This window comes from Trematomus bernacchii, unplaced genomic scaffold, assembly GCF_902827165.1.
Source record: "Trematomus bernacchii unplaced genomic scaffold, fTreBer1.1, whole genome shotgun sequence".
NCBI lineage: Eukaryota > Metazoa > Chordata > Actinopteri > Perciformes > Nototheniidae > Trematomus > Trematomus bernacchii.
In genome coordinates this window covers 16147700-16168491 of record NW_022987648.1, presented here as the reverse complement: position 1 = coordinate 16168491, position 20792 = coordinate 16147700, and the positions used below count along the sequence as shown (strand labels likewise).

The 20792-nt window shown below is 38.6% G+C and overlaps 1 protein-coding gene across 2 annotated transcripts in view; it reads left to right on the top strand.

The window, feature by feature from the left end:
• The window catches only part of LOC117485672 (receptor tyrosine-protein kinase erbB-4-like), a 304065-nt gene that overhangs the window by 259273 nt on the left and 24000 nt on the right, over positions 1–20792 (top strand). The window contains exons 19-20 of one of the 2 annotated variants that reach the window (XM_034134304.1): positions 528–626; positions 6351–6533. In XM_034134304.1, coding sequence (XP_033990195.1) covers positions 528–626; positions 6351–6533 — 282 coding nt within the window. Of the gene's footprint in view, positions 1–527; positions 627–6347; positions 6534–20792 lie in introns of both variants that reach the window. The other variant, XM_034134302.1, reaches the window with a different exon arrangement.

Sequence of the window (20792 nt, the reverse complement as noted above, 5' to 3'; positions counted from 1 at the left end):
TTCCGGTGAATAATAATCATCTTCACAAGTGCAGGTAGAAAGACTCTGTTTCAAAAGCAGCTATCATCATTGAAATGACAGCCCTGGGAGGACAGGTGTGTTAACTGTGAGCAGAGGTGGCTGCTCTCACTGGGGAGGTGTCAAGTCAGAACAAAGGTGGGACACATTTGAAACATTTGAGGGACACTTGATTTCCCTCCTCTTTTAAATGCTTTGACCACTTTGACAGCTGCTAAATCACTTTAATCCCACCTGAAATTAGATACTTCAAAATGATTAAATAGTTTTGCCGAAGTCTTTTTTTGAAGGGTAAAATCACAGTTAATCATACAGCATGCTCTGCCACTGAGCATATAGAAGACGGTTATTAAGAAATAGCAATTAGAATTCAAGGTGAAAACTTCATTAATGGAGATTCCTCCTGTTTAAATCTTAATATCATTCATTTAATACGATGTTGGTAAATTGGAGTTTTTTGACTTTGCATTCAGTATAACCATTCATCATTTGTCTGTGTGTTTCTTTAGGGTATTTGGGTCCCAGAGGGTGAAACGGTGAAGATTCCTGTAGCCATTAAAATCTTAAGTGAGGCCACAGGACCCAAGGCTAACGTGGAGTTCATGGACGTGAGTATCCTGAAGATCTAGAGATAAAACAGACATCAAAAACACAATTTTCTCAATTAATTTGTTCTTCTATTGATTGTTTTCAAAGGTGTGGCCTGTTTGGCCAATAGTGACACATGTTGGAATAACACCATCTTAAAAGCTATCACCAGATAATTTAAACTAATTCTCAGTCATTTTAAAAGACAGCAAAACTTAACAAAATATCTGTTAGTGAAATAATGAGGAACTAAGTTTAGACCCCATAGACACCAGAATAGAAACCATCAGGGGCCCCTAGGACCACAGCACACACACACACACACACACGCACACACACAGACACACACACACACACACACACACACACACACACACAGACACACACACACACACACACACACACACACACACACACACACACACACACACACACACACACACACACACACACACACACACACACACACCATGCCACAGGCACAGTGCACAAGGCCCCATTCATGAAACATTCACAGCACGGCTCATTTCAAAAGGAAAAGGGGAAGAAAAAAAATCTAAATGATCATCCTATGATGATGCAATGCAGATGAAATAACCTCCATCAACACGCGTACACATTGGCACACGCACATGTAAAGCGACCCAATTGCACTCATGTTTTAAACTTAGTTTGACAGTCTAGAAGGGAGAGTTTTGAAATGTTAGCACATCTATTTTTATCAGGAGATCTTTGATGAATATCCCGTGTGTGTTTAAACTAATGCTCTGTGTGCTTCGAGGGCTTGTCTGACAATCAAAGAACCAGATATATACAATAAAAGAACACATAGGGGCACACAAAATGGGTGATTGGGGCTTTATGATTTAGAGGAATAGAGATATAAAAGTCTAAATGGTTCATATGCATGTACTCGCAAGACAAACATGCATTTCAATCCTATATAATCTTGTGTGTGTGTGTGTGTGTGTGTGTGTGTGTGTGTGTGTGTGTGTGTGTGTGTGTGTGTGTGTGTGTGTGTGTGTGTGTGTGTGTGTGTGTGTGTGTGTGTGTGTGTGTGTGTGTGTGTGTGTGTGTGTGTGTGTGTGTGTGTGTGTGTGTGTGTGTGTGTGTGTGTGTGTGTGTGTGTGTGTGTGTGTGTGTGTGTGTGTGTGTGTGTGTGTGTGTGTGTGTGTGTGTGTGTGTGTGTGTGTGTGTGTGTGTGTGTGTGTGTGTGTGTGTGGTGTGTGTGTGTGTGTGTGTGTGTGTGTGTGTGTGTGTGTGCGTGCGATGATAAAAAGACAGCTTCTCACCCCCAACCCACCATTCAAACCTCACTGTGATTTTGTGACAGAATTTGCATGCATAGCTCAGAATGCTAATTTACATGACATGGTAGACCTCACAGTTCTGTAAAGAACAATAGTCAAATTCACCAAACTATTATTTTTCTGTGTTTGTTAATTCAATAACAGAAGCAGGGATAATGTTAACAATTCAGATTGCGTTACTGCTGGCAAGAATCTATGTAACTGACTACACAACAAACAGCAGTGGATATATTGTGATTGGGTTAGCAAGAAAGCAATGTTAACCTTAAATACAATTAATAATAACAGTGGCAGTAAGTCACACATAAATACTGAGCAAATATGATGATATTTGGTCTATTCCTTTTGCGTTTCTCCATGTATTTCCCAGTGCTTCCTGACTTTTCATTCATGTAGTTGCACAGTCTTCCTTTATTGACTGCTGAGCAGCTGGAGGCTCCGCTCCAGCTCCAGGGAACATTAGTGGTAGTTACTGAGGGAAAGGAGAGTTCAATTCATTTACTTCAACCATCCATATGTGCCCAGTCGGACTGGGAATTCTGACTGTTGACCTTCTAGCTTCAGGCTACACTCAGTTGCCACTGACTGTTTGAAGAATGTCACCGAGTATTGATTGTCCTTTAGTGTGCGTTTGTGTGTGTGCTTCTGTGTAGAGTTTCCCTCTCCTTACCTGTGGAGCACTTAACAGAGGAGAGTTAGTCTCCTTGTCAACAGCACATTATCCAAAATGTTTGCACCAGCAACAAAATGCCAACACTGGCTCCCTGCTGCTAGCGCCTTACAGGTTGTCAGGGTGTCAGTACCCAGCAGGTTTGCATTTACATGTGTACATGTGTGTGTTTGTGCGTGTATTTTAATCATAAAGAGGCTACAGGCAGACAGGTCATGCTTCAGTATGTCTTTTCTCTTTTGAAAGACAAATTCCTGCTCAGGGCTTGTTTTCTTTGAAGCAGCAGAAACCCTTGTGGTCTGTCCTTGGAAATTGAATTCACTGATGCAGTTTCCCCGTGTGTATGAAGATTATCTTCCGTTCTTTTCAATAATGTTTTGCTCAATATTTGTTCTATATGAGCAACAAACAGACCGGAGAACTTGAGTAAAATAAAAACATGCAGTATTTTTTCTAAACGATAATAATACACCATGTTTATATAGCACTTTTCAAAGGTTACACAGTGCTTTGAAAATATTGTACATCAATATAAGAAGTGTCCTTTAAAAATAGATGAGTGTGTTTTGAGATGTTTACAATTTGATCCTGTTTTTTGCCACCTTCAAAACGTATCAAAACAAACAATATTCAATGTTAAGTGAACAAGGGTTCACCTCTTTTTCATCCGTTCTATGCCATCAATCAAGAAAATAGACATACCGGCTATTTGATACATCTATAATCCATTGACATAAATCGATTCGTTGTGTAATTCAAGCCATATTTCAACGTTTATTTGATTGAATATAATTTGATTAGGCCTTGAATGTCCTAAAAACACACTAAATGTCCCACAAATGAGTGTGTTTTGTTGCTATATTATTGTTAAAATCTAATAAAAATCAATCAGTTATAATTACAACCTTTAAAAAAATCGACCTGAGAAGCAGTCCGTTTTGAAGTCAACAAGTTAATAGAATGTTTTCTGTAACAGCTGTTTCTGTAATTCTGAGTGTGTGAAATGTCCATTCTGTGTTATTGTAATATATCAAACTCTGAAAATATACGGTACAAAATAAGAACAAGATAAGATGGACCTATATTGATCCCTGTAGGGAAATTCAGGTGTTAAAGCAGCAACAGAGTAAGAGTCAAATACAGGACAGTACAGATAAGAGTTCACAAAAGAATGATACAAATACAATTATACAAGTAACTGTTAAAACAAGATATCACAACAACAAGGTAAAACGTTGATCAGTTAAATGAACATATATACATATTTAACTTTGAATGCTAAGTTGTATGGTCTCTTATTCGTAAAAATTCAGTTCACAGATTGTAATCTATTCATGTATGTCGTGATCCCCTCCCTTTACATTTATATATGTCAAGGCATATCAAAGTTAAATGGCCAGTGAGTATGATTAAGGAAGGAACATTTAGCAAACTGTACTATAATGTTTATAACTATTGTTTCATTAAGGTATATTTACCTAAAACTAAGAATCTAACTAATTGGGGATACCTAGAGTCATCCAGATTTAGTAGCATTACATACTGTCCTCTATCCTTACCATACCCTATATAATGCTAAAGTCTTGAGCAGAGATCTGATTATGCATGCGTTGTGACTGTAAATGCTCGGATGTGTTGTGGGTTGTAAACATCTGTCAGTGTTCACTGGACCTCCTCATACTGCATATATGTCTCTCCCCAACACACACACAAAGCACACCCACTGTTGTTGTGTATTGTTGCTGCACAGCTGTCCATCTCATGATGAATCGTCATAATCACCCATAAATTGTGTGTGTGTGTGTGTGTGTGTCCGTGCATGTGTGTGTGTGCGCTTGGGTGTGTTTGTGTGTGCGTCTTACAAATGTTTTTATGATCCTCCTTTTAAATTCAGTATTGCAAACTAATTAAAATATTTGCTCTTGTTCTAAAAATGCCGCATTTAAAGATGTTGAAACTACAGGCAAGTTCAAAGCTTTTCAAATAATATGCATTAGCAGATTCTTTATATATGCATTTTCTACACTGGTGAATATTTTCTTACAGAAACACTTTAGACCAAACCTGTTGAAGAACACAACTCACTCACTGTGTGTGGCATTAAAGCACAGTGACACATGATTTACAGCAATCTCACCTTGGCCTACATTTTATATTTTAGTCTGCTACAAAGCAAGCTGACAGTCTTATGAAGCAGTGGGTCACTTTGATGTTGAGGTTATGAATACAAATCTTCTGTTTCTGTGAAATTGTGTTGCCAGCTTTGAGGGAAACTTCTGCATTAAGCAGAATAAGGGAACATATGGTCTTTGACAGTTCAGTTTTGTAAACACGATAAAATCTCTGCCTGTGGTCTGAGCCTTTGAACTCTTGCTCAGGCATTTGTCCTCCTACACCAACTGGAAGCCTACCTGTTTGATCTCAATGTAACACATTTAGAATATGGTATCTGTTTCCACATAGATATATTTTATGGTTCTGATTCTGCAAACCGCACCGGTGTTAAGCATCAGGATTTTAAGGCCCTGTCCACATGGAGACGATTTCAGTTGTATCCGCTAAAGTTCTTTATCGTATAGATGGTTCGTCCACACGAAGCCGAAACGGAGCCGCGGTTTCGGAGCCCAAAACCGATACACTTTGAAACCGGCTCCCAAAGTGGGTAAGTCTGGAGACGAAACGCTTGCGGCTCCGTGTGTACGCCCTATACGATATTTTCCTGAATCGATGACGCCATAGACCCGCCTCTCCCCATCTCTCCTGCTCACCCCCGCGTCATTGCTGATGCGTTTTGCCAACAACAACAACAATGGCGGATCACAGGGTTGCGTTCGTGCCCCAGACGCTACTGACCATGATACAGATTTGAGTGAATATCCGCCATCTTCTACCTTGTTTGTTTGTTTGTTTATGCCTTATTATATTATATGCCCATGCTCGGGGGATCTTATTCGCTGCTTTTGGTGTATTTTGTGGCGGAAGTACAGCGCCACTTACTGGCCCGGCATATGTACTACAGCGTCTCCAGCAGTTTCGAGCGGTTTCGTTTGGACGGACACATTTCTTGAGCCAGTGTGGACGGAATACTTTTGAAATCGACTTTGGTTCGAAATCGGTTTCGTCTCCGTGTGGACGGGGCCTAAGGGTCCATGTACAGCTTTATTCAAACAATAACACAGTGGTGCCGAGGTTTGAAACTGAATTTCAAGGTCAAAAACGCACACAACTAGCTAAGACAACAACAACAACACCATGTCAGTAATGTATTCTATTGGTGTTTTGTTACAACAGTTGGCTTTTGTCTAAGATTTAAAATAGCACTGTATGTTCATACAGTGCTATTTGTTTCCACGCAAGTTTTCTGGAGATGTAAAGTTACAATCAACTCCCAATTTATTAGAGGTTTCTTATATTTTCTTAATCCAAAAATACATTATATAACAATAACATTTAAATTAAATACCAAAAAACTGAATTCAATATTTCTGTTGTTGTTCATTCTCTGTGTCTAAAACACTGAATGTAACGTGAAACTGCTCTATCCAGTTTATTTACAGATGTAATAAATGATCCATATGTTACTTTAATGTGAATGACCCAAGTAATATGAGCGACTTATCGGAATTACCTTTAAATCACCCCAAATTCATAGCTCGTTAACCATCACACAAAGTATCGTTACATTCCTCATTATTTCACATATCAACCTGTCCCCCTGACTCTTGCCCCCACATGCCTGAGTGTGTCTCTGTCTCGTTCAGGAGGCCCTCATCATGGCGAGCATGGAGCACCCCCACCTGGTCCGCCTGCTGGGCGTCTGCCTGAGTCCCACCATCCAGCTGGTCACACAACTGATGCCTCATGGGTGCCTGCTCGACTACGTCCATGAGCACAAGGACAACATCGGATCACAGCTGCTGCTCAATTGGTGTGTCCAGATTGCCAAGGTAAGGATGGAGGAGGTTGCTTTTTTCCAGGTGTTTTACTTGCTGTACAGATGATTGGTTTGGCGATTGGCTAGTTGCTTAGTTTGGTTTTTGGTTATCTGTTCGATTGGGAGATAAGTAAGGATTTGTTTTATGTATTGAGAGTTAATTGTGTTACCTGAACAGTTTGTTTAAAATAAATAGTCTCCATCTACTGTTGCCTTTTTTGCTGCCTGAGCTGCTACATCAAATTGTCTAAATCAATAAGTGGTAATTTGGAGAGTTGGAGAGTTGAACCTTTACTACATTGTAACTGTGGACTCACCACTTTATCTTTCAGAATTAGGTTATAACACTTTGCTGGTATCTGTCAAATGTTATCAATAACTTTGACTGTTATTCCATGACCTTTTGGAACGATCCACCTACTGTGATTGGTATGTTGCTTTAATGTTCTTGTTTTGATCTGTTTGTCCTTTCTGATAGATAGATAGTTACTGTTGAGAATGTTATTTTTCAATCCATCTTTTTTGCTGTTGTACGCTTATGATTATACTTAGTCTTTTTCTCCCTCCCTTTTATTTGTGGGTTGTCGAAGGTTGCCATGCATCCTTGTCCTTTTTGAAACCTTATCCATAAGTGTTAGTGTTTGTTTGGAAAACATGTAATAAAAGGACACAAGTGTGATTCAATAGCTGTGTGTGAACATATCTAGTCTTAAAGAGACCAAGTGAATGACTTTCTTGCTTCCAGAGTGAAAAGTACATTATGATATTTGGTGATGTGTCTGTGAGTGTGTTGGAAAGAATTCAACAGCCAACAGTGGCGCCCCTTACCAGCCTCTCTGGAGGAGTGAAGTAAATAATTCAAAGCCTTTCTTGACTTTGTTGAGGGAAGTGTTGAGCAGAGGGGGCTCAGTGTTACAAGATCATGGATGCAGGTTTGCATTATAATGTGTTCTAGTATTTGTCAATAGGTTATACACCTGTTAATGACCTCACTTCTTCTGTCACACAAATCACCACATCATTGAATCACAACCGTTAAAACACCTGTGCAATATAAACAAACACATTTTGTATTCATGTTTTTATTAACTATCAAAGTTATTCATTGCAGGTGTATTCAATATCAATCTCAATCTTTATTTATTTATATAGCACATTTAAAACAACCTTCAGTTGACCAAAGTGCTGTACAGGCAATAAATATTAAATAACACATACAATAGTAGGAATATTCCGTATATTTACTACTGTATAACTATATTTCCAAACAGATTGCATTTGACAGATGGCTGATGAAATGATCTTAAACTGAGAGCAAACTAATTGGATAAAAAGACAAAAGAAGCATATTGAAAATGACTAAGCAGTCGATGCAGTCCTAGATTGAATAACTTAGACAAATGTTTCTGTTGCCATTTTAGGTTAAATCAGAGGGAGGCAGTTCTCCAATGAGCTTCCATGGGAATGTAATTAACTATCAATTAAATCGTTACAAAGTTATGATCACACTGCATACAGTGCTTGTTTTGTACCAAAAAAACACAGCATGCATTGAATCTTGCCTCGCTATCAAACTTTGCATGCTGTTCAACACAAATATGTTCATTGTATGGAATCTATCACACAAATTACTTTGTGGAGATCGATTATATACACATGAATAAATACAAGCCCGCTGTGAACAGTTGTGAACATAGAGAGATGTATAATTCATTAAGGGTAGAAATGATGATGTATTATTTACCGCTGTTATTCCGTGTCTCAAGCGTGTATTGTTTAGTGTTTTCAATAATTGGCTCGACTCCTGGGGGCTCAAATAGCCATCAGGGGCCACGGTTAATAAGGTGCCCACTAGGGTTCATGCTCACGCACACACAATGTGTCCAATTCACACAATGCATTTATGTGAATAATTCCAACATGGAGAATCGGGACACTCAGCCTAACTCCATCAGCATCCCCATGTGTTCCCTGAGTATTATTCCATTATCTTCATCATAGATGCATATATCCACTCACGCAGGGTCTTACAGCGCTCTCAAGGCTCTTGCAAGTGACAGGGTTCCACTCTCTGAGGCAACATCCCTGTGGCCCCTCCGCTCTGTCATGGCCGCCATCGCAGCCATAGATTATTAATGGGGTGATCTGCCATGAGACTCATACTAATGAGCAGATTCATTAGAGCTATACGCACGCAGGGCTCTGATGCCACACATTGTTTTTCTTTCCTTGGGTCTGATTCTTTTTCCTGTTTTTCTCTTTTTATTCCCCCCCACTATTACCTACTGTACTCTATCATTTTCTACTCATTATGTCTGCTTGCTTTTTAAACCTCCTCCTCGTTCACACACTCTCTGGTCCTCTTGTTCCTGTATATAATGTAAAGTGGTACTAGAGTGTTTATGATGTACTAAAAATGATATATTTAATTATGATTTCACTGCAATACCGTGGTGTTGTTGAGTTTATCTAGACGACTTCCTCAGGAAACCTGACACCAATTTGTCAACTAATATAAAGGAAGTGAAATCCACTTGTAGACACAGTTCAATCTGAAATTGTATCCGTTATAAAGATGTCTTGTTGGCGATTATCATTTCTGATAGCAGTACCAACATGCTTAAGTGTCTCCTGATACCCCTCTAACAAAACAAAAGAGGGAAGATATGTATATGCAGCTGGCATGTTCTTGGCAATGTTTTACAAAATGATGAGCACTTATGATCTGTACTTACTTTAATTTGAAACGTGTTGGATTTCCCTCCAGTGCTGCTACAATGGGTTCCTATTAATGAGCCATACAACTGTTCCCTTGGGCAGTGCTTTGTGCTTAATGAAGCTCAAGTCAATCGAGTTTACTGGCAACATGAAACATGTACAGGAGAAACAATTCAGTTCAGCTGTTAAATGGTACTGTGTACGGATATGTTATCACTTACAGTAGTTGTTACTTCTCTTTACACAGGATCTACCAGTAAATGTTTACTTCTTAATTTTAAATTAACAAGTAGAAATTCATTGACAACTTATTTTACATTGAGTTCTAATAGTGTTTGTCTGACAGCATTTTTTTCCACCTTAATCTAAAACGACGGGGGAAAAAATAAAGAATAGTTTTACAAAATACAACATTCAGAATCAGTTCCATCTTAAGCTCAACACGCTCAATGTGATCATCAGTTATTGCAGTTATATTCTGCATACATTCTTTCCAACTAGAAGAAGAGAAACACAAATACAGAAGCAGTGAAATGATATCATTAGCTGCTTTCACACAGGCCGTACATAGCAGTGATGGTTGCAATCACAATTCATATTCTTGTTAAATATTTAGTGTGAATCCCACGCATTCAGCCTTTGAAGGAAAGCTTGGTGTCTTACTACCTGTGAGACTTGTTTCTGAATCATACTTCATAACCGCATCAATACACCACTACAACCTCCTTTCCATGCTAGGAATACATCATCAAATTGTGTGTGTGTGTGTGTGTGCGTGTGTCTGTCTGTGTGTGTGTGGGTCACTGAGTCATTTCTCTGTGTAAACCAAGGTAGTCAAACATGCGTCCACCCCCAGGGTTCCAATGTAAACTCAGTCAAGTCCAATTCCATTCTACTTCATTAAGCCCCTCTCATGTCTCTCAGACGTATTTATTTTGTGATGCTTTTCTTTTTTACGTCTGTCTCTCTGGACATTTATGTAAAAATCATATCCCTAAAATGTCCCAGATGCTCATACGAGAACTCTGTCTTTTCTTGGTACAAATAATAATGCTTTCCTTTTTTCCGCATTAATGAAGCAGGGTTGACTCAAAATATGTTGACCACGGTAAACCCTTGCTTGTTTTTTTTTTAAAAACACCCACAGTGATACTTTTTAATGCGCAAAAAGGTTGATAAACATTTACAGTGTTCTGAATGGCTCGGCTAACTTTTGAATATTGAGAAATAAATAGTATTTTGCTGCTTAAATAGGACATTGTTTTTTGCTGATTGGTATGCAAGTAATGATATTTTAGTGATGAAAAAGATGTGCTTTCAGTCCAAAATAAAACAGTGACCAATTATTTTGAAATAAACTGTCAGCATTAAGTTGTTCCCTTTACAAAACGACACTGTGTTAAGATTATGACGTTGTGTGTAGTAAGTAGAAACATCACACTTTTACAGTGATTAACATCGTAGTATTTATTGAGACCCTTTATATCGTCTCTCAGTTTTTATCCAGACCAACCATGTTGGAATGACTACACAGAAACGTGTACTTCTTCCCTCTTTTTTGCACACTTGTTTCTTGTAGAAAACATGCAAGTTGCATTCAGATGTTTGATTCCACCATCAGTGACGGAAAGCATGCCTGCTCCAAGACGTCATGTTAACACTGTGAGCGAGCAGCAGATCACAGGCGTCGAGCCTTTGATGCTTCCAACCCTTACAAATGTCAACAAGTGTCCGCCTCTCTCCCTTCCCCTTGCTGTATCTCTCACTCTATAGCTCTGTCCCTCTCTTTCATTTCCAAGCTAATTAATTCTGAAGCTTTTTTGTGGTGGTCTTTCATGGCTGCATAAATAAGTGTATGATTCAATGTTAGCGGCTAGAATACCTCCTCTCCCCTGGGTAAATATCATCCTGAAAGGCTTGTTTGATTTGAGAGGGCAGCTTTATGCATGTTGTCATCATTTGCAATTCTCATCAAAGTGGAGGCCTGATTAGGTAGAAGTCATGGATCTTTGTTTTTACATTCTTTTTTTTCATGCAAATGGTATTGAAGCACCATGTACTGTATCATAAACAAGATGTTGTTGAAGTTGTAGAGTAATCCATGATACAAATAAATGGTAATTGACACGGTAATTGGATTAAAGTGCATTTACATATTGGCCTTTTGATATACTGTAGGGCCAATATTGTCTCGAAAGAAAAACACAGCAGTGTGGGGCGGCTGTAGGAGGAACAATGTCCATTAATCGTACAATTTGGGGTTTGATTCTCATCATCTTGTGTGTGTGCCCGTGTGTGTGTGAGAGAGTAACAAGTTGTTTTTCCTTGCATAGTATTTCTATTAAATGCCATATAAACTAATAATAATATTTGCTGTTTTTTTTAAATGGCACACGTAAGGATGTTGAAACTCATAAATGTGTATAATGAGTATATGATTACATCATGAAAGGTTTGGCCCCTTATTTGATAGTGAAACCTTTTCCCTTGGTTTACCAGTCAACCTTACTTTGATACTTTAGCCATGGTGTGTTTTGTGCAATGAAAAAGATAAGTACCTGGTACAAGCACCTGAAAAAGTTGACAGGAGATAGGTTTAGGACATCAAGGAGTATAACTGCTTCTCCTTTGTGTCTTTAGAAAGTCAGTTGAGGTGATCTGATTTGGATCTCCCTCTGGAGGCATAGCTGGCATGTCCAACTAAGAAGACAATGGACATGTTGGAGGAATAACATATGTCATATGGCCTGGAAAAAACGTGGAATTCCTTAGTAAAAGTGTGCTATAAGAAGGGAGAGGGATGGGCTCACTTTCGCAGTCTGCTGTCACCATGACGGAAACTCAGATCAATTGCAGAAAAAAAAGAGATGGATGGATGGGTTTGTTTTCTATGTAAGAATACAAGTGGTTGTTTTGTTTTTTGGTTATTTTTCAACCTGAAAATGGTCCATTTTATCATCTGAAGTGAAACTTGGTCACCCTGAATGGCCTCAGAATGCAAAAGCACAAACCTCCAGGCAGCAGACAGATAAATAGTCACCGCAAAGGACAGAAGGATATACAAAAGACTATTAGACCTGCACTGACTCATGGTTGCCATGTTGTCAATCAAAAGCACACACAAACAAGCCAAGAACACACACACACACACACACACACACACACACACACACCACACACACACACACACACACACACACACACACACACACACACACACACACACACACACACACCACACACACACACACACACACACACACACACACACACACACACACACAGCAGTGACACAGTTTTAACAGCATCTGGCTGAGGGGAGATGGATGTGGCCAGGTAGGGCAGTGGGGGAAATGGATGACTGCAGGCAGCCCACACAATGGATGAGACTGGCAGCTCAGGGAGACAGCGCTACACTAATGAGTGACTGCCAGATGCACACACACACACACACACACACACACACAAGCACACACACACACACACACACACACACACACACACACACACACACACACGCACACACGCACACACGCACACAGGTAAATGAAGGCCTGTAGGTATCCAAACTGACAAACACGAACACTAACGAAGTGAACATCTCGTAATATGATTGAAAGATATGCAAACATAATAGATACACATCGTGATGCCCTCAAACAAACAAACACCTACACACACTGTTTGCCGTATAAAGAAGTAAGGTATTTTGTGTTTAACATTTACGTCATTGTTCTTCTTTAACTTCACACACAAACACAATCTCAACACTGCACTGCTGTTGGCTATGTATCTTTATCCACTTGTTGCCCTTTATTTCCTCCCATCACTACTTTTCACAGTGATTTTATATGTATTTCCCAGATGAAATAGACAAACACTGGAATCCCTGCAAACAGAGCTCTCTTACTCTGTTTTTGCGGGTGTTTTGTTTCTTTCTAGTATTTTGGTATCACTTACAGTATGTAGCCCAGAGGCTGCAGAAGTGGGCCGTCTCTCAAAAAGTTAATTTCAATTACATTTAAAAAAACAACAGAGAGACTGCCAAAGCAAAGGTGAAAGGTCTGAACACTATAATAACAATTAACTGCTTTGCACTGTTTTAATTGTTATTGATTATGCTGAGTGACATTGCGATGATGAGGTTGAAAACAAGGATGAATTTAAGTGTGGCATCAAGCCACACATTTCAAATATTGGCAAGCCTTTCTGTTCCTCTGTAACTAGTCGCTATAGCAGGCCATGGAAGCATTTGGTCAATTTTCTAACATTTCAGTTTATCAATATATAAATGCAGGAAACATTTTTGGTCAATAAACCAATACAACAAGCCACCAAAATGGTCAACTCACGTCTTGGCCTGTAACCTTTCCAAGCAAATATTAGTTTTTGCCTTAATGTGCTTGAGTAGATACTAAACCAATCAACACAGTCTGATCAATTTAGGCTAATGTGTTCAGCGGCCATTTGTAAAAATAATGTTTTGTTCTCCTTTGAGAGGTTGAATAGCTATCTGAAGGAATGTCATGCAATATAATGCATAAAACAAGATGCAATATACATCTCTTTAAACAGACAAATCTTTGGATAGCAGATAATACTGAATGTTTTGGTGTTCCCTTGTTTCTGCACGATGTGTTCCTTGCGGTTTTTGATTGTGAAAATGCGTTTTATTTTATTTTTATCAGGCACATACATATTTATATTTTTATAGCAGTTTTGTAAAGAAAAATGTTTTGTTCTTTTTTTCGCTCCTTCTATTGATGAAACAGACCTTCAATATATGCAACATCTTTGTTGGTTTGTTAACTGATTTACAATAGTCAAAAGTGTTTGGAATGAATGAAGCCTATTGCAAAGGGATCCTCTGTGCGGAGATTCTTGTTATATGTGGTGTTTTATTGTCGGATTATATACATTTTTTGAAAGGGGTTTGAAAACCTGGTTGGAAATGTGCAGCTAATGTATTTATGTATGCGGTCATCTGTATGTATGTTAATGCAATGTAAATATGCACCTGTATGTATGTTGTTTACAGAGTTTTAGTGTGTGTGTTCAGGCTTCAGTTGCTAATGCTAGTGGATAGCATTTTGTTATCTCTTAGCCATGCAGGCGGAAGGCCAATGCTGCAACAGCTTGGTATCACTTCACTTTCAATTAGACGCCTGCCACTGTAGATGCTTCATCACCAGCCTCTCTGGAACCAACTCAAACACTGTGTGTGTGTGTGTGTGTGTGTGTGTGTGTGTGTGTGTGTGTGTGTGTGTGTGTGTGTGTGTGTGTGTGTGTGTGTGTGTGTGTGTGTGTGTGTGTGTGTGTGTGTGTGTGTGGTGTAGTGTGTGTGTGTGTGTGTGTGTGTGTGTGTGTGTGTGTGTGTGTGTGTGTGTGTGTGTGTGTGTGTGTGTGTGGTGTGTGATGTGTGTTGTGTGTTGTGTGTGTGTGTGTGTGTGTGTGTGTGTGTGTGTGTGTGTGTGTGTGTGTGTGTGTGTGTGTGTGTGTGTGTGTGTGTGTGTGTGTGTGTGCGCATTCCTGGTTAGCCTAATGAACAAATGTGTGTTTGTCTGTTTTTTGGGTTTGTGTTATTGACATAGCCACACCTCTCACAGGTGTCAGGCTCTTTGACAACCCAGCCTTCTGGCCGGTCATCTGCCAGACCTTTGAATAAGCTACTTTATAAGTGGTTGTTTGGACTAGTCGGTAAACATGTGGCACATAATGTACAATGTTTTGAAAAGTGGAGTATTTAGTAAAATAGTAGATATACTATAATGTATATACAGTATGTTTATATCATTCTTAAAGCACATTTGTAATCAATCACGTCTGTACATGATTAGTGCACAAAAAGCATCACATGCAACTTAAAAACGTATCTTAGAGGACACTTTCCTTTTGCCACAGTCAGCAATTATATTAGTTACCAATTTGTCCTTTTAGATTAGGGTTAAATAAATATTGATTGATGTAACCGTTTTTTTACACATTTAAGTGGACCTAAAATGACTCTGGTGGTTATAGTGCAACATACAGTTAAAATATATTAAAAGCACATGAAGCACATAAAGCCACAACTTTGTTTTCTAACCACACTTGACCTATGTACTACTGTACTGTAACTGTGTCACTGACTATAAAATGTCTTATTAATACATGCTAACCAATTAAACCGTTAAGTCTACAGCCACAGTTTTCCCCTATTGAGTAAATATAATATTATATAATTTTAAGCCTCTCTAACAAGTTTTAGTGCACATTAATTGGGCATCAATTATTTTTTTGTTTACTCCATATCCATATTCATGATTTTATGTGTAGGCGAAAACATTGCATACAGAGATATATGGTAATTACTTCAATAATCATCCTGACCTTTGTCAGTTTGTTTACTATGAATCCGTTTTTGTGATGGAACATTTATTAGCAATTTAGCGCCTCTTGTTTTTGTAATCGAAACACTCTTGAACCTAGAACCATAACTTGACATATTTAGCTTGAACCTGTTTTTGACTGGACAGCATATCAGCGAGTTAAACCCTAAGTATGTTAAGCACACTTTCCAAACTATCAATTCATTGACAGGAAAAGCTTTTGGTTTTGTAATAATGCACTTGCTAAGATGAGCAAGGCTAACTGTGAGGAAAAAAGCAATTAAAGTCTAGTACAACCAACATGCCGTTAAACCTTTTAATGATCTCAACCTCTCCATATCCCGGTTCACTGCAATTAGCAATAAAACGCTTAACGGCTGTGGACTCGTGATGTAGCTGCCTTAGCGCAGGTCAAGTTATGTGGTCACATATACAGACTTGCACCATCTGTCATTTTCAGTGGTGTCTGACTCATACAGAGTGCATTATAATGTACTGTCTCACTCGCTTCTTGAGGTCACTAAGCAGCCTAAGCTAAATATTCTGTGTGTGTGTGTGTGGCTGTTCTGAAAACATAATCATTGATTTGAATAGAACAGGCAATGTAATTAGTATATTTTTTTATTGTTCATTATTTTCCTAATACCGAAGGGGTTGTTCCTATCCAAAATACGGAAGCGGTAACAAAGATCTTTACTATTACTCTTGTCCGCTTATCCTTACTTTATATGGAGTACAAGATTGTTGAGCAATGTGTTTTTCTACCATGCAGATACCGTATTGGACATTGATGCATGCCTGCCATTTCATAATGACAAATAACTGCCATTAGTTTTTAGGGTGTTGTTTCCTTAACATTAAAATCTGTAGCTCTATGATGAAGAACATCACCTACTCACTGACTTTGTCTCTCATCTTAATACATGTCTGCTTATCTCAAAGGGATACATATGTGTATTTTAGACAAATTAAAATAGCGTATTATGAAACCATATTCTTTTATTTTCGCTCTCCCTGTCCTTACGCAGTTTTGCACTCTTTAGCCTGCAGATTTATCTCCAAACACTTCTGAAAAGCCAAACACAGTATATTTTGAAAGCACACAGCTCTTTTCACATTCTCCTTAGATGCCCTGTGGAATTGTGAAAGCTCAAGGTTGTTTCATCAGTATCATCTGAGAAACGAGAGAAATGAAACAAAAGCATAGAAAACCTGTCCCGCTCATTTGTCCGGATCAGGGCGCAGAGTTAGGCATTGTTGAGGCTGTTATCATGGCCGAGACAGGATCCCTCTGTTACAATGTGGCCTTTGTTGAAACTCGTCAACGGGATGCAGGCACGTCTTAAACTCCCTTTGGCATTCTTGGTCTGTCTGTAAAGACCTCACACACTCACACTCTTGCTCACACACATCCACAGCGACATATCCCAGAGCTCAGAAGAGGCATGCCATACAATGTTGATGGCAACTTCCAGCTCTCAGGCTTTCCAAGGCTTATTACACAGTCACCCACAGACACACACACACACACACACGCACACGCACACACACACACACACACACACACACACACACACACACACACACACACACACACACATACACATACACATACACATATACATACACATACACACACACACACACACACACAGACAGACCAGTATTTGTGAATGCTGACAACAGGTTCCCATGCAGACCATGTGCACATGTACACAAACCTTGGACTGACATTAGATACTTAATGTATTTTTTTCTGGAACTCAGAAGGAGTCTGGGCAGAGAGATAGAGCTTCAGGGAGAGACAATGCAGTGTTTTTTTTTTTTAAAACATCTGGTCAGGAGCAAACATATGCAAAGACACATAAACATATCTTGTGTATTCTTACCCTTAGAACCGGTGTGCATAAAATGGTTGGTGTCACATGAGAACGTTATTATTCCCTAAAAATCTTGTTACAAATTATTGAAAATGTATTTCATTTTCAGTTTGAGTTTATAACCAAATGGTAGACTAAAACCATTGTTTGTGGCACTTTATGTAAGTTACACGAGACATACAGTATGTAAGTAGTTAATGTTGTAGTCATTCTCCTATTTCAAAGTCAAAGTACATTTTAGGAAATTGTTAAATTACACATGCTAAACGTGTTATATTTGCTGTGAAAAATGTATTACAGTATCAATCAAGAGGTTTTAATACATTACTGGTCAAATTTCTCTGGTGTTTTTTTGTTGTTGATCAGATTAATTGGACTTTGTCTGGTGTTTATTTTTAAATGATTTGCTTTTAATGATTACGTGCAACACCTGGTTCACCCTGAGTATGAGAAAACAAAGGTTTTTCTCTTCCTACAAGTGTGGTGACTGTGGCTTAGGAGGTAGAGCAGGCCGTCCACTAATTGTTTAAAACGTGTGATTCCAATCCTCCACATGGTGCAGTGTCCTTGGACATTACACTGAAAACTAAACAGACCTTGCACCAGGCCACTGACGACTAAGAGTGAGGTAGAATGGGGGAATGATGCAAATTATGAAGACATCAATTAAGCAAATTGTGTTATTAAGCCATTCAGATAGTTATAGTTGTATTTGTCTTAGTTTTTAGACATCTGTCTCTTTGATTTCCGCCTCCAACCAATTATGGGAAGTTAAAGGTAATTGTATTTGCGTTGCTCAAAGCAGTGCATTTGTTTTTATTTCCTATCATTGCCTGTCCTTCTCTGCGTATTTTGGACACACAACTGAAATAATTTTTATTTAGAACTTTCTGGAACTAAAAGTACATTATGTTTGGCAGCGTGCTCTATGTCAACAAAATGTCTATCTTATATGTTGTGATAAAGGTAGCATGTGTAAGTGACCTGGCTATTTGAATCTGAGTATAAATGTTTTGTGAAAGCATTTACATGCAAGGTATGATGCAAAACAACAAAACCATGTATGTACTGTGTAACATATATTTAAATGACGTCAACAAACACACTTGGATACGCTCTCCACTATACACCAATCCCTGGATCTCCTGCTCCATCGCAAAGCTCCCAGCCTTTCAACAGATCAATCATAGATCACAGCTAATGTCTCCCGTTACAGCACCCTGCGATTGCCCTGTTATTATCCCACTAATTATGACTATCATCATTATTATCCTTTCTCTATTACAGTTCATTACTCCAGACCCATAAGAGGATGGTACAATGGTCTTAGTAGCAGTCATTCCATTTATCGATTGGTAGGAAGTACTAGTCTTGTTGCATGCTGTTTTCTCTTCTGAGTGCTGACGAGGCTCACAGGCCACTCCAACAGTCTGACCAATTAGGCTGTAAATGTTCAACTCACAGTACAATGACATAAATAATGGGTATAAAGCAGAGGGAAGTACTGTTGCTTTCAAGCAAAGTGATGGCTCCTGAGAAAGACTATTGTACTTTTGTACTTGAACTTTACGAAAAGCCTGAGGAAAAATATTTTCACAAAAAGGAAGATTGTCTCAGCCCTTTTTTATAAAGCCTTCTTTTATCATTCATTCCAATGAGCACATTTTCCTTTCATACAGGCAGATTGCTATGAATACCTTTGCCAACACACAATTAGAGACCATAGCTAAACAACAATCTGCTACCAAATCTGTTATTTTGAGAAAACCGATTTATGCCTTTTTCTATTCAAAAAGTGGTTCAGTTGACAGCTCACAATTCTATCTACACTGCACATTTACACGGGGGGATTTACCCATGGGGGGACTTCTGTCATCCTTAAAAAGTCACACGCACGTTTTTTTACTCCAGTTCTTTTTTTTTATCAACTATTAACATTACAATGACAAGGCATTTATTTTCAAAAACAAAGAAGTAACACACTTTAAGGCCCATCCTTTGGGCAACATCGCAGATCAAAATCGAGCACAGTTGATGTTTACTCGAGAGGTGTCTCAGCGGCGTGTTTCAACGAACCCACCCTTATGCAAACAACCTGAGGCAATCTCCACACACTTCCTCACTAGAAAGCACAAATAGAGTGCGCTGCCTACACTCAGACACAAGCAGATGGATGGCTTACTAGATAGCCACACTGTCCCATCTCTGAGGGTGTAGAAATGAGAATAAACGTGTACCCTAAATAGATTCTGTCTCTCACAGTCATCAACCTGAGTCAGCGGCTGAGTCATAACTGCTTTGTCGAATGCCAGATGCACAAGCTGTACCAATGTGATTAAACATAGAGAGAGCGTCGCATCATGCTGCTGCTGGAAGAACGCCATTTATCTCCGGAAGTGTCAAGTTTTCATGAGTCAAGACAAATGCAATTAAGCTTTGATTGACAACCATGTATTAAAGGAAATAATGCAATAAGCTTGGAAATAGTTTCATAAGCCAAAGGGTCATACACTTTTCCTGCTCCTAGAGGAACACGTTTACATTAATATCATCTTAATATATGCAAAAAGTGCAATCGTAAATATTATGTTTATATGCGTGATGCAACTCAGAAATACAGTGATCTCTATGACCTCTGATTTCTATCTAGATCACAACATAAACATAAATAATATCATAATTTAAAATGTTATTGGGAATCAACATTACTCACAGGACCCAATTATAAAAGTATGAAGTGCAGTGAAGAGCTGAACACTGTTTGGTATGAGCGAAATAGAATTAATATTTGAATACACATAATCATAGATGAAAAAAATCCTTAATAATGAAAAACATTTAATTGAATACTATATCCAACAGGAGGAGGGATTGTATTATAACCCTCATAATGGCTGGAATGTATCAAAATGTGTCACTTACGCACCAAACCAGGTTTGTTTATGTGTGTCATTCATTTGTGACAGGAAATGTTGTAATTGGTGTTTATGAATTATAGTACTGCAGACTTTATTCTGCATTAATGTGTGCATGATATTTTATTAAAATACTAAGAATCTAATCAATATATAATCATTATTTTTTGTTCATTAAGTCAGTTTTATTTGATGTGTGGTTGCGGTTGTTGCTTTTGTGAAGCATCTCAAAGAATCCTTTAAATCACGCAGTTCATAATCGCGAGTATCTCTTTCTTTCAGCACACAAAATCTGTGCTTAATCAATTAAATAAATGAATGACCTATTACATGCAAATTAGAAAACCTTCAAGACTTATTTAAAATTATGTTTCTGTTCCGTGCACACAAA